Source organism: Daucus carota, chromosome 9 (assembly GCF_001625215.2).
Source record: "Daucus carota subsp. sativus chromosome 9, DH1 v3.0, whole genome shotgun sequence".
In the NCBI taxonomy this organism is placed as follows: domain Eukaryota; kingdom Viridiplantae; phylum Streptophyta; class Magnoliopsida; order Apiales; family Apiaceae; genus Daucus; species Daucus carota.
In genome coordinates, this window is record NC_030389.2 from 44,535,445 (window position 1) to 44,549,720 (window position 14,276).

The following is a 14,276-nucleotide window of genomic DNA, read 5'->3' on the forward strand; positions in this document are numbered from 1 at the left end:
AATACAATTCCTAAATAACAAATAAAAAGACTAATTCAATATATAAATACTAATGATATATCTCTAGCTATCTCCAACGTTGCGAAGATCTCTAACAATAACAATATCAAGAGTATTATAATAATTTTAATTATTCTTAATCATGAACAATATGGTCTTTTCATTATTGTGCAACCTTGGATTGTTGTAGATGATTTGCAGTTTGCTAGTTGTGCTCATTCATCAAGAACATAGAAAATTTGCAAACTAGGATCATTGATGCAGGAAGACCTAAGATAACAATCAGCAAATATATATATCCAGGTTTTTAACAAAAATTCTGACTGAAGGGAAGTGATGCAACTATGAAATTTGAATTGACTGCAAAATCTAAACATTACAGATTAGTACATTGCATAAAATTATGCTTTGATCGACAATAACTTTGGGAAAGAAAATCACAACTCCGAAACATAAAGCATTATCAAGCAAAACGGAACTCAATCTACTCAACTATAACATCTTTGATGTCACTCTCTCACTCATCTCAACCAAAACTAATCTTTAAACCGACATCAGCTCCGGTAAAATCTACTTTTGAAAATGCTAAAGATACATAATGTTACAAATTGTATCAAACCCGTTATCATTGACTAGATCACAATATATCATCATAGGCAATGATTTCTCTACCCTTAAATGGAATTTCTTCCAAGGATGGTCCAGGCTTAGAAATTTTCTTCTCGTCATGATCTTCATCTCTAGGGGTTACAATTGCTGGCCCAAGTCTATTATGAAATCTTCCGAGTCGACTCAATGGAACCTCAGCTCTCAATAGCTTTGAAGATCCATCTGTTCGAACCCCTTCTCTCCACTGAGGCACTGGATCGCTTGCCCTCATTACCTGCACCTACATCCATAGAACCAACAAAACTCAATCCCAGATTTGACAAAAATCAACTTTTATCTAGTCCTAGCCAAAATAATAATAATAACAATAATAAAAATAGAAAAAAGTTCATCTTTTATAAAATTATGGGAATCAACACAAATATAAATACGAATTCAGTAAAGCTAAGCTTAATGAAATTTCAAGAATTAAAGAACATGAAAAACCTCAATTAAGTAAAGGATTCACCTGCTACACACAGTGACAGTGTTATTAAAAGCGCTCATACGTGCTCGCTTTTGCTAATGCACACCAGAAGCGCTTCACTTTGGAGATGCCATTATGACTGCACTGAAGCGCTTATGGCACACTTATGTGCAGAACCGCACTTTTTATTGAATATTGACTGGGGTGTTTGACTCGGTGGTTTTTTGAAGAAACGGGTCTTTATATATTCTTTCTTTCTTCTCCTATATACTAATTCTTGTATAATACGCACATATACCGATAACATACATATACTCATAAGATTCTTGTATATATTTACTGACTTATATATATTATACACATCATTCTTCTAGTTGATATAATTAATTCAGTATGGGTTAAAATACTTGTATACTAATTTCTTTCCCGTACTTATCTGTGAGAGTAATACATACATTGTTTGTACTTGCAATACTTATTACATTATTATATATACTTGAATGTAATGCATATTAACTTATTACTCTAGTTTAGTGACTGATACTGATTAGATGCAGGATATCATACTCCTGTCCTTTTGGATTGTTAACATTTTTGAGAGAGGGCTCGGCAAGCATCTTAAGGCTCCTATATAATATAGCTTCATTGATTATTTTAAATATTTCTTTCTTCAGAATAAAATTTCAATGTTCAAACTTTTATTCTTGAAAAAAAATTCAAAAATAAGTTATGGAGTTATATTCTATGTAGGTCTTAAAATGCGTGTCAAGCAATGTAAAAAAAGTGTTAACAATACAAAGGGACGGAAGGAGTACTAATTAAACTACATTTCCTAATTTTTTTTTAATGCTAAATCCCAAGTATACTGATTTGTGATACATTCTTGAGGATCCGAATCATAATAGTAAGAAGCTGATTTTGTGAATCTTTTTTTATTTCACGAGGAACTACCCCACATTATTACGGGGTCCAAACGTCGGGTTATGGACCGCCTCTCCCCATAACCGGGTAAATCCGGACCCAACTACTAAGGGCAAGTGTGCTGAGCATCTTAAGAGGGAGTTGAACCTTGGTCCTCATAATAGCTGCCACTTGCTCTACCAATTGAGCTAATCCGTGGAGCTTGATTTTGTGAATTTTGATAAGGAAGAAGGATGCACTTCTTTGTTACTCTGACTTCAAATTATACTGTAATAGAGTAACTAGACTTGAATCTGGTGATGATGAATTTGGTTCCTTTATCATATATGACAATTTGGTTTTGCTTATGAATATCTTCTCATCTACAAATTTATAATACTTCGTGTTATATATGTATCATTATTGGCCTTCACTGAATCCACGCATTGCGCGTTACACTTATGCCCCAAGAGGCATTTCGGCTTGAGGGCGCATATCACGTTTAATAACACTGGCTACACAATATTAGTCATAAAAATTCAATCCTTCTATAATCTATAAAATTTTAAGAATCACAACAATATTAAACTCTTATGGAAATTCAAGATTTATAAGAATATAAACCCTCAATTTCAAAAGAAGAGCCACCTTTAGTTCACTACTCACAAGGATCCCATCTTTACACAACTTTAGTCCCTGATTTCCAAATGGGAGCAACCTTTAGTTAACTACTGATACAAATAAAATTTGCGCCCACCATTTCAAAAATGCAATACAATTAGGCCATAATCTTAATATAGGAGCAACCTTTAGTTAACTATTCATAAAAATTCCAACCTTCACACCAATATTAAATAATTGCAATATAATCAGAAATCAATTAAAGAAGCCACCTTCAATACACAACTCATAAATTTTCAATCTGCGCCCAATATTTCAATAATTGCAATACAATTAAGGCCCAACTTCCCAAAAAGAACATCCTTTACTACACCACTACTCATAAAATTCAATTTTTACACAGGAATACAACTTGAAGACAATCAAGACTTAACTTCGATAAAAGAATCCACCTTCAATACACAACCACTCATAAAAATCCAATCTTTACCCAGAATTTCAATCATTTGTATACAATCAAGCCATAATTTCAACATATGACGCCACATTTATCACACCCCTACTCATAAAAATCCAATCTTTTGAAAATAATTCAAGAATTACGACATGATTAAGCTCTAATTTCACTAAGTGAGCAACCTTTACCACATCACTACCCATAAAAATCCCATCTTTACAAAAAAATTTGATGATCGAAAGACAATCAAGCCACTTTTGTCACACCCCTACTCATAAATATTCAATCTTTTAAACCAAAAATAAAATAAAATCAAGAATCACAATATAGTTGAGCTCTAATTTTAACAAAAAATCAATCTTTACACAAACATTGAAATATTAATTAAAAACTTTAAAGAAAGGATCTTTAACTTACTCTACTAGAATTAATTGTGATTCCAAAAGAAGGGTCGCGAGAAGCAGCAATGGCAGCCTCAGCTGACTCACTTGACCGGAAAGTGACGTAAGCAACGCCAGTGGGGTCCATTCTGGTCCTAGAAATTGACCCATAAATCTCAAACCTTGATTTAAGGTCAAGAACAGAGCAATCTTGGGAAAGTCCGGTGACTACCACGGCGGCGGAGACTTTGGGTGATGGGTTTTCCGGTGGGTCCTCGGAAGTGACGGGTGGTAGGGGACGACGTCGTTTTGGATAGTTGTAGGGGACGTGGCGTGCGGTGTAGGAGGGCTTGTCTCTTTTGCGGCTCATGTTTTTGTTTGGTTTGATTGAAAAAAATCGAGAGGGTTGGGTTATATTTTGTGTGAGTTGACTCGGGAGTGAGTTTGGAGTTTGACTCCATTCGAAATTTCGAACTAACAAAAAAATTGGAATATCTACGAGTTCGATTCGAATTGATTTGAATTGTGTAATTTGCTTCATATTCGATTTAGGTTGGAATAGATTAATAATTTATCAGGGAAGTTTTAAAGTGTCACCCGTAATTGATAAATTTCTATTAGATTAATATTTCATATTTTTATAAAAGTATAGAAAGGCTCTTAATCCTGTACATACTAATAAGAGCAACTCCAGCAGTTTCTCTATTTGGAGTCTTAAACCAAAATATGAGGAATATGGGAAAATAATCCACTCCAACGGTATCTTAGTGATTCCCTAAATCACTAAGAGCAACTCCAGCAGTTTCCCTATTTGGAGTCTTAAAACAAAATATGAGGAATATGGGAAAATAATCCACTCCAACGGTATCTTAGTGATTCCCTAAATCACTAAGATCCACTAGCCATGTCTTATCTTTAGGTAACCTCTCTCCTCTCCTAAATCTTATTTTATAATAAATTTTGAATACAAAACATGTTCTCTCTCTTCACTCATTGCAATAATGGTAACTTTTAATAATATAATAGTATATAAGGAATGAATATAAGGAATATTGTTGAGGTGAGAATAGCTATTATTATCTTAAGTCACTAGGATCCAATATTTTATATTATATTTAAGGAATGAGCTAAGATGCTGCTGGAGATGCTCTAAGATCCACTAGCCATGCCTTATCTTTAGGTAGCCTCTCTCCTCTCCTAAATCTTATTTTATAATAAACTAGTTGAGAAACCGCGCGTTGCGGCGGCCTATAAAAATTATATTAATAATTTAATATTAATATTTGTAGAATAAAATAATTTTGTTGTTGTCTATTAAAAGTATATTAATATATTAATGTTTCAAAATTAATATTTGTAGGATTCAATAAATTTTTATTATAAAAATCTTGATTTAATACCAATACTAATATATAAAATTGCAAATTTGGACTATAATTCATGATGAAAAAAAATTAAATAAATTTATACACGTAATTAACAATTTATAGCATGACGAATCTTAATTTTATCTGTTTTTTTTTAAAGTAATCACGTTTTTCCATTGTCACCTTTCACCAATTTTTTTGGATTGATTGTACACAAACACATCTAACTTAAATAAGTGAGATAGCGGTCCATAACTACCACCCTTGCTTGTAACAACTTTTATTTTTTAATACTGTATAAACAAACTTTACTTAAAAGTTTTTTGAACGGTGCAAATAGATAATGCATGAATAATTTTTTCCTCTATACAAAGTAAATCATATAAAAATTAACAACAACAAACATGTCTGATGAACAAAACAAATATTATAAAAGAATAATCAACAAACATACATCACTAATAGTTAATTTATTGATATCAACCATCAATATCATGTCAAGACTATATTCTTTTCCCGTGTTTGGATTTGTCGACTCCAAAATAACGGTATATAACTACCTTTACTTGCAACAACCTTTATTTTTTTAGTACTATATAAACAGCATTCACTTATCGTTGCAGAAGAACGACACCTCCAAGTTAGAAATCGAGCAAAAGAACTATCAGCAGAGAGAGGTAGGGTTGTAGTATTGAGAGAAAGGAGATTGTGTTTAGATGATCCAAAACCCTATGATCTATAAGGGTATTTATAGGTGCAGAGAGACTTGTGTGCTACTCTTTCCCATAATTAAATAATCCGAAACAAAATCAGATTAAAACTTTCAAGCTACTGTATTCCATAAATAATTTGTATTTCCCATAATTAAATAATCTGAAACAAAATCAGATTAAAACTTTCAAGCTACTGTATTCCATAAATAATTTGTATTTCCCATAATTAAATAATCTGAAACAAAATCAGATTATAATTTGTATTTCCCAAAATTAAATAATCTGAAACAAAATCAGATTAAAACTTTCAACAAACTATATTCCATAAATAATTTGAAACAAAATCAGATTCTAAAACTTGCTTCTAATATACCCGAAATTAAAAAAAGGTAGTTCTAATTTTTGATATTTTTCATCCAAAAATTCCAGAAAATTAGAAAAATAGAACAGAGCGATGTGAGAGGCTCCACCTACACGCCCCTCGCTTCTCCTTTATATAAGTATATTGATTTTGAATACAAAACATGTTCTCTCTCTTCACTCATTGCAATAATGGCAACTTTTAATAATAAAATAGTATATAAGGAATGAATATAAGGAATATTGTTGGAGGTGAGAATAGCTATTATTATCTTAAGTCACTAGGATCCAATATTTTATATTATATTTAAGGAATGAGCTAAGATGCTGCTGAAGATGCTTTAAGAGTATAAGAAGGTTGATGGATCATAAGAATGAACCTCTTGGTGGGCCTTGGCAAGACGGCCTAATGGATGAGGATGAACAGTAGAAAGAAGAGCGTAGAGTTAAGTGTCGACTCTTGAGCTTGTCTCAAGAAATTTTGAGTCATGTCCAGAGTCTTGGTGAGACTTTAGCGGATAGCGAATGAGTTCTGAGTGATTGATGATTCTCAGAGAATGGGTGATAGATATATAAGAGGTAAGTTATGTCAAATAGACGTAATTTCTCTTGATTCATATCTCGTAGTTTGTATTTGATCGTTAGTTTATAGTCTTATACTCATATATTAAAATTTCCCTTTCTCTTTAGATGCATTTCCTCTTTACAAAATTCCTGTGTCATACTTTTCATTTTTTACGAGGTTATTTGAATTTTTCTATTATTTATCTTGCCTTGATCTTTCTATTTTTGAAAATGCATCAACTCTTCGATACACTACCCCGATACCAATGGCTCTCACGAATAGTATGTTTTTCATTGATATGACTATTTCAGAGGCGTATCATAATTGAAATTACGAGTTTAGTTAATTTGATTTCTTTATTTTGAGAAAATAGTTATACTAGTTGTTATTGGGGGATAGTTGAGATAAAATTCAGTTGTCTTCGATTAGTTGGCCTGCAGGGACACTTGTTGAATTTGTGACCGCTTTCAATTTAATTGAAGTTGTTCTTCGGTATCTTTTTGTTAAGTTACATTTATGATTGCATATATGGTTGCTAGTAGGTGCATATACGATGACATTTTTTTCTTCAGAAAATAGTAGTTTTGTAATTTTAATTTGAAAGGTTATATTTTTACAAAAAAAAAAAATAGAATATTTTGTAAATTTTTGTAGATTTGGGTATTTGTGAAAATACTTTAACAATTGATAAATCATAATCCATCTAACACCTAGAATCTAGCGTCCTGTTGCGGTTTTAGACAATGGTCGTGTTTGGAAGTTAGCGGTTTGGGAAAAAAATAGAGGTTTGGGGTGAGTTAGAGGTTTGACCATTTCAATCCGCTAATGATAGTGTTTGATAATTAGCGGATTGAAATAGAGGTTTGGCCCCAAAAAGCTAATTTTCAAAAAGCTAATTTGAGGAGCCTTTTGGGTTAGCGGTTTTGCTATGTGTCATAAAAAGCTAATGAAACAGCTATTTACCAAACAGTTTTACACGAAACCGCTAATTCAATTCGCTAGTCAAAACATCTATTTCAATCAGTTAGTCAAAACATCTAATTCAATCCGCTAACCGCTAACAGCTAATTCCCAAACATGGCCAATAATTCAGGGTTTTATATATTTTTTTGTTAAGGATATATAATAATTGTTGATAAATTTGAAAATAATTTTTCAGATTCTACGTTTAGGAAAATATTTTTCCCAATACTTTATAAAAATTTGTTATATATTTCACTGTCAAACTTCATAAAAACAAGTTTCTTACTATTGTAACTGAAAAAATATGTAGGTATCAAAAAATTAGTGAAGAATTATATGACTTTTACCAACATTTTTCACCGAAACACTACATCCTTATTTCAAACCGACTTACAATCTATTTCTTTATCTTAAAATTAAATTAAATTATACAAACTCTCCATGACATCTTAACATGAGATCTGCTTGACGACCATTGTGATCCAAAATATACTAGTTTATTAATACTACGTACGTATTTAAATATGAGAATTCTCCGGTTTGTTGAAATAAGGTCACTTCATTGCTAAACAGAGGGAGTTGTTGGATATATATTACTCTATAAACTCCATCTTCTTCTACAGAGCCCCCCTCAGCCTACCATGTATCTATCATCAATTTGCTTATGGGTACATAGACCATTAGACCTTGTGGTTCATTGCTTCCGGATTATCTCTTTGAATCGGTCCAGATAAAGTGATTGTGTTTTGTTATATTTTAGTTTGAAAATGTTGATGTTGTTAGAGGTTACATCATTTTATCAATATTCTAATCACATATTTCTATTAATAAAATATTTAGAAATTTGTATGCAGATCCATCATTACAGTTAAATATTGTTGACATATAACGAATTATTTATTCAGACAATTCTCTAACATTTTAAATGAAACTGATTTTCAATATAGTATCAGAGAGTTCTCAAACCAGTATTAGAGTTCAGGTCATTCGTGATACACTTTTCAATCCAAAAAATAATAATGAAATTTTGAGTGAGATCAACATGAAATTAGATTCATATTATCCATGATCCACTCTAATTCAAAAAAATAAAAATGAGATTTTGAATATAGAAAAATATTGAAATGATAGCATACTCTCTCTGTCCCAGGTTCAGGACTTTATTTTTTGACATATATTTTGAAATTTTTATAAAATATAGTTTCATATTATTATTTTAATTTTTTTCCCGAATAAAAATTTAACATTTAATTTTTATTAAAAAATATATATGTTAAGAAAACGTTCTGAAACTATAATTTACAAAAATCTCAAAATACGTGTAAACCGCAAAAGTAGATATTCTACCAGACTGGACGGAGTAATGGTGGTGTTTGACCACGGCTTAAAAGCCGACTTTCAAGTTTATAAGTTAGAAGCACTTATTTCGTACTGTTTGTATAATAATTCAAAAAGTATTTCTAAAAATCTGAGAACGTTAATTTTTATTTTATGACTTGTGCTTATTTCCCAATAAAAATTTTATGTAGAAAATATTTATTTTAAGTTCAGCCAACTGTCCGTATTTATTCCGAATATACTTTTCACGTAACCGGCCATGTCAATAAAATAAATGCATGCTGCAACATGCAGTGAAGTGAGTCTACCCGCAAAATGAACAGCAACTTCCCTCACTTTGATGCCCACCGCGTATCTGACGCCACGTCGCGTTTCCCGAGTCACCATCCGTGAGTCGTCGTCGTTGAAACAGAGTGTCAGTGGGTCCCACACCCTTCCGTGCTGTGTTGGTTTTACTCTATCTTCTGTTCATCCTTCTGCCCCCACCTTATTTCTTTATTTTATCCGTCAATGTCATCTCCCACTCGTGGCACTGGATCATTTGTCACATTTATTTTAGGTTTTCCCTCAATTTATTCTAAGCATGTACAAGTACAACAACCAATATCCTATCGATTTATCGGTGAGATCCGGAGTCGAGAGTTCGAATCTCGTTAAAATTAATTTTGTTACCACTAAAAAATTATCTTGGTTCGTTTTTTAAATTAGATCCTTATAATTAAATAATTAGTAGTCTGTTTTGGGTGTAATGTGTGAATGTTTGGGCTAAATTATGTGTTAATATGATTGCCGTGAGTTTAAACGATCTTGAATAATCATATTTGAGATAAAATTCGAGATTTGAGGTTGATTAGAGGTTTGACTATTTCAATCCGCTGTCGCTAGTGTTTGATAGGTAGCGGACTTAGATAGAAATTTTAGCTCAAAAAGCTGTTTTGAGTAGTTTTTTGGATTAAAATTTTTAGCATGTGTCAGAGAAAGCTAATCAAACAGTTATTTACCAAACAGTTTTACAATAAATTGCTAATTTTGCTCGTCAAAATATCTATTTCAATAAGATAGTCAGAACATCTAATTAAATCCGTTAACAGCTAGCCGCTAATTTTCAAACAGAGCCATTATATTTGTTTGTAACAATCTGAAATAATCATATTTGATATTTATTATTTCTTTGAAACGAGATGATTAATTATCCGATTTCACATGTAATTCAAAAATTTGAAGAACGCTAGTATAATAATCAAATGAAATGCGAATAACCCATCTTTTTCCGAGGTAAAAGCATGATTTTGTTGCCGACCAGACCGATTCGGGAGGAATATAAACACATATATCAAAGGGATAAGTAGTACAGTAATGTTTTGTGTATCAAGAAACTTGGCGTATCTGCAAATATTCCATGTCCAAAACTCATCACATGTTTGATTTCTTTTGTTTTCTGGTCAAGCTTTATGTGACAATCTGTGCAAATCTTGAATACTGTCAAGTCTATGTTAAAAACACCCTCCTCTTATTCAGCTGACCCTATTTTATCTATTTGCATTTTAATCCTCCAAGTCTTCATCTTTTTCAGTCTACCAGGTCAGCTTCTCTGTTAGAACAGACCATAAGCTTCAGACCTGGGTAAGTTTCCAGTTTTGTGGTCATAATTTGCATCAGAAATGTACATTTCAAGACGATTTTTACGGAAACAGCCTCTCTACTCTTAAATTACTAAAACAGTCGCCCTACTCTTAGAACAAATGTTAAATGTATGGCATTCATTAGCACAGCCGGAACGAGATATACTGTGTATGTTTGATTTAAGATGCCAAGACAAATCAGTTGACAGTAATTTATAGATGGGGAAATTTTGTTGAAGAGCAAATGAGAGAAGTACCAAGAGTTCCAACTTTATTCATGGTAATGAAAGGTAATTACAAACAAGCTATTCCATAACATCAGATTTATTAGCAACTACTTGATTAAGACCAGAACCAGAAGGTTTGATCATCGACGGAACTGCCCAGATTGCAAGTGTCTGCATTCAAGTCCTCGTAAGACTCGATTTCGAGCTTTGGGAGACATGGAGGTGGCAAAATCCTGCAGGAGTCATCTTCATCGTCTTGAGAGAAATCAGATGGGTCTTGATCTAAGACTCGAGAAGAATCAACAGGCTGGAATAAGGATACAAGGTTGGCATCAGCACAAGGTGGACTCTCTGAATCGAAAACATCACTCTTGGCCGAATTCGCATCCTCTTGCTTAATGACCATCACATTTTCACTGATCACATTCTGAGATATCGAACTTGTATGTGGTGGTACTTCTGTTGGTTCTGGATCATCTGAATTCGTCACATCAAGCGATTGCTTCTCTGCCCCAGGCACTTTCCCTTTAAGTGATTCAACCTAGTTGAAGCAAAATGATTGGACTTTTTCAGAAAACCAACAATGCCACACATACTTTCAAAACTCTATACATGATCGAGCAATACCAGTACCATGTTAGAAAACTGAAATACAAATTTCAAAAGTACTAAACTGTATAATCGCAAGCACATTGGCAATCCAATAAAATCTGAATAAAACACGAGCAAAATTGTAGAGATTTATAATCTAATATTACCTCAAGCCTCAATTTCTCATTTTCTTTGGAAAGCCTATCATGATCATCCCTCAGCTTATCATAACATTCTTTCAAGGAATCATAATCCTTCTCAAGCTGTTTAGTTTTATACCGAGCCCGTCGATTCTGAAACCATATCGCAACCTGCCTAGGCTGCAAACCAAGATCCTTTGCAAGCTGCACTTTCCTGTCAGGCTCAAGCTTGTTCTCCACCTCAAAGCTCTTCTCCAGATACTTGACCTGATCAACCGTAAGCCTTCGTTTCTTTTCAGGTGGATGCAAGCAAGGATCATAGTCCTCAATGCCATTCTCTTCTTTCTCCAAACAAGGTAAAAATCCCCCAAGTCTACCATTTTCAGGTGGGGAATTTTGAAGGTGAACCATAGTTGTGGTGCCAGAAGCTGAGTTTTCTGTACCAATATCACTTGCATTTATCAATGAATAGTACTAGTACTAGTAAATGTACACAATAAATAACACTAGTACTACTAATAAATGTACTCTACTAACCCAGTAACAAGAAATTACCAATTCAACAATGAGCAACAAATCAATCTCATGGGTCAAAGTTGCAAACAACTAAAATCAACAAAATAACAATTTAAAGTATTTTTTTTTGCAAGAACTGAGAATATAATTAGGCCTATTAACATGTGTTAGTGCAATTTCAAGATGTCAAGAACTACCAAACAAGTAACCACAAAAGAATTTCAGGAAATTAGGAAAAGAGGGAGGGAGGGAGAGAGAGGGAGGGGAGAGAGAGAGAGACCTTGGAAAGAAGGGGAAGACTTGGAAATCCAGAAGGAATCAAGAAACTCAGAAGAGGGTGGTGGCCTTTCACTGGAAAGCAACACATCATCAGCATCTTCATAAACTTTATCAATCTCCATAGCTTCTGAACTATTTGCTGAAACCCAGGAGCTTAAAGATAGGATTTTTGAAGCAAGAAGAGAGGGGGAGAGAGAGAGAGAGAGAGACTCAGGAGCTGAATCTGAGAGAAGGGTTTTTTCAAGGGGAGAGAGAGAGCTGAAAGAAGGGTGTTTTCAAGAAATGGAGAGAGAGAGAGGGAGAGAGATTAGAAGGGGAGAGTTATAGTAGTTGAAGGGTTATGTCTGAAAAAGGTGAAGCTAAAAATCACAGGCATGTGAAAGATGTAAGAGAGGAGTAGGAGCAGCAGCTCAGACCCATCACTCACTCCAAAAGAAGAAACAGAAAAATACAGACACAGACAATAGATTCTTCTCTGGGAAGAAGAGCTAGGCTAGGGGTAGGCTAGCTTTTTGGGATTATAAGTAGCTTTTTCTTTTTTCATTTGTCATTGAAATTTTGGAAACGATTTCCTTCTTGGGCTTCTACAAAGCCTGGGTTTTGCTTTTACCATTGTACCCCTTTTTGTCCCCCTTGCTTGGTATCATCAATATTTGTACTTATCCTTTTCTATATAGCTCATTTAAATATTATATATTCAGTGCAAAAATATTTCTGAGGAAAAATGGTAATACTCAATCGGTCCTAGGGTTCATGTCACAGCGGCACGGGCATGCCAGATTGGGCATGCCAGACTGGGCATGCCCTAGGCATGCCTTTTGTCCATTTGGCATGCTTTTTTACTAATTTTTTATATAAATAATAAAATTTATATAAATATTATATCTTATAAATATTGAAAATTTTAAATATAGTCCAACTTCATAGTTAAATATTAGATAAACTACTAATATAAGTTAGTATTGTACTAAGTTCGGTTCTTAATATTTACTAACTTTTGTTATATTTGTAAGTGCACTTTAGTATCAATCCTGTAATGATGCAGCAGTTTTTGTTATATTTAATGGAAAATGGCATGCCATTTGGGCATGCCTTTTTGTAAAATACATGTCTATAGGCATGCCAGTGAGAACTGCCGTGACATGTACCCTAATCGGTCCCCCTCATTCTTTACCATACTTTTTGTCACAATTTTTAAGACTCATTTAAAATATAATTTTATAATATATTATTTTAAATAAAATTTCAGAATAAAAGTTTGATATTTAAATTTTTATTTAAAAAATTAAAAAAATGTTATGAAACTATACTTTATAAAAATCTCAACATGTGTATAAACAGTTAACGAACTGTTACCGGGATGAAGGGAGTATGTGGTGTTGGATTACACTGTAATTCTGTAATTCTCTCGTATGTCTCCTGAGATAAACGAATTGAGTCGAGTCAAACTTTTACATATCAAGTTAGAGATTCTTTTTAATAAATTGAGATTGATCATTAAGCTTATTTAATTTTTTTATTATCCGAATCTGAGTTCGTTAAGAACTGAATCAAGTCGAGCCGAATCGAATTTGAACAAATTGTTCGCCAATAACTCGACTCTTTTACATTTCCAGTACCCCTCGTATGCGCAAAAAAATTTAACATTAAACTATCTTGTGAAAATTTGAGTTATATCTCCATGTCACCCGTTTAACAAAACGTGAAAAAGGTAAATGGATAAATTAACAATGGAACTGACATGTACTCTATTTAATCATATAAAAGAATAAAATTTGGAAATCATTGTCCGAAAATAAAATATTATTTAAATTATCGAAGCGGATCGAAAACTCGAAGAAAATCGCCACCGGTGCCAGTAAAAAAGTGTTTCGACTGACCTGGACTGAAATTTTCTTGTTTGACTAGGGCTGTAAATCGATACGGACTATCCGGTGTCTCGGCTCATATCCGGCTCGAAAATATGATACATGTCTCATATCCGTTTTGAGAACGATCCAAATCTGGCGAAAAAATTAAGTCCGTATAATATATGATCCCGGATACGAGCACACCTATACCCGCTCAGCTTCGGTCTCATATAATTTTTCATGATATGATCCTACCCGAATAACCGAATATGATCCACGGTTCATATTCGATTCAAACTCATATACATATTA

General features: G+C 33.1%; 2 protein-coding genes across 2 annotated transcripts; both read right to left on the bottom strand.

The window, feature by feature from the left end:
- Positions 1-334: 334 nt before the first annotated feature.
- LOC108203048 (uncharacterized protein At1g27050) lies at positions 335-3,886 on the bottom strand. Its single transcript, XM_017371752.2, has 2 exons — positions 3,471-3,886; positions 335-889 (listed from the first exon to the last, which is right to left on the bottom strand). Exons 1-2 carry the CDS (start codon positions 3,801-3,803, stop codon positions 638-640), a joined length of 585 nt encoding a protein of 194 aa, XP_017227241.1. The 5' UTR covers positions 3,804-3,886; the 3' UTR covers positions 335-637.
- Positions 3,887-10,606: 6,720 nt separating this feature from the next.
- LOC108203183 (homeobox-leucine zipper protein HAT5) lies at positions 10,607-12,692 on the bottom strand. Its single transcript, XM_017371963.2, has 3 exons — positions 12,116-12,692; positions 11,347-11,756; positions 10,607-11,129 (listed from the first exon to the last, which is right to left on the bottom strand). The coding sequence occupies exons 1-3, from the start codon at positions 12,234-12,236 to the stop codon at positions 10,704-10,706; spliced, it is 957 nt and encodes a 318-aa protein (XP_017227452.1). The 5' UTR covers positions 12,237-12,692; the 3' UTR covers positions 10,607-10,703.
- Between the last annotated feature and the right edge of the window lie 1,584 nt (positions 12,693-14,276).

Excerpts from the sequence above, each read along its gene's own strand:
- LOC108203048 (XM_017371752.2), bottom strand. The coding sequence starts at position 3,803 with ATGAGCCGCAAAAGAGACAAGCCCTCCTACACCGCACGCCACGTCCCC. Across the intron at positions 890-3,470 it reads TCACAATTAATTCTAGTAGA|GTGCAGGTAATGAGGGCAAG; the intron begins GTAAGTTAAAGA and ends CTATGGATGTAG.
- LOC108203183 (XM_017371963.2), bottom strand. The coding sequence starts at position 12,236 with ATGGAGATTGATAAAGTTTATGAAGATGCTGATGATGTGTTGCTTTCC. Across the intron at positions 11,757-12,115 it reads GTCTTCCCCTTCTTTCCAAG|AAAACTCAGCTTCTGGCACC; the intron begins GTCTCTCTCTCT and ends ATATTGGTACAG. Across the intron at positions 11,130-11,346 it reads ATGAGAAATTGAGGCTTGAG|GTTGAATCACTTAAAGGGAA; the intron begins GTAATATTAGAT and ends TGCTTCAACTAG.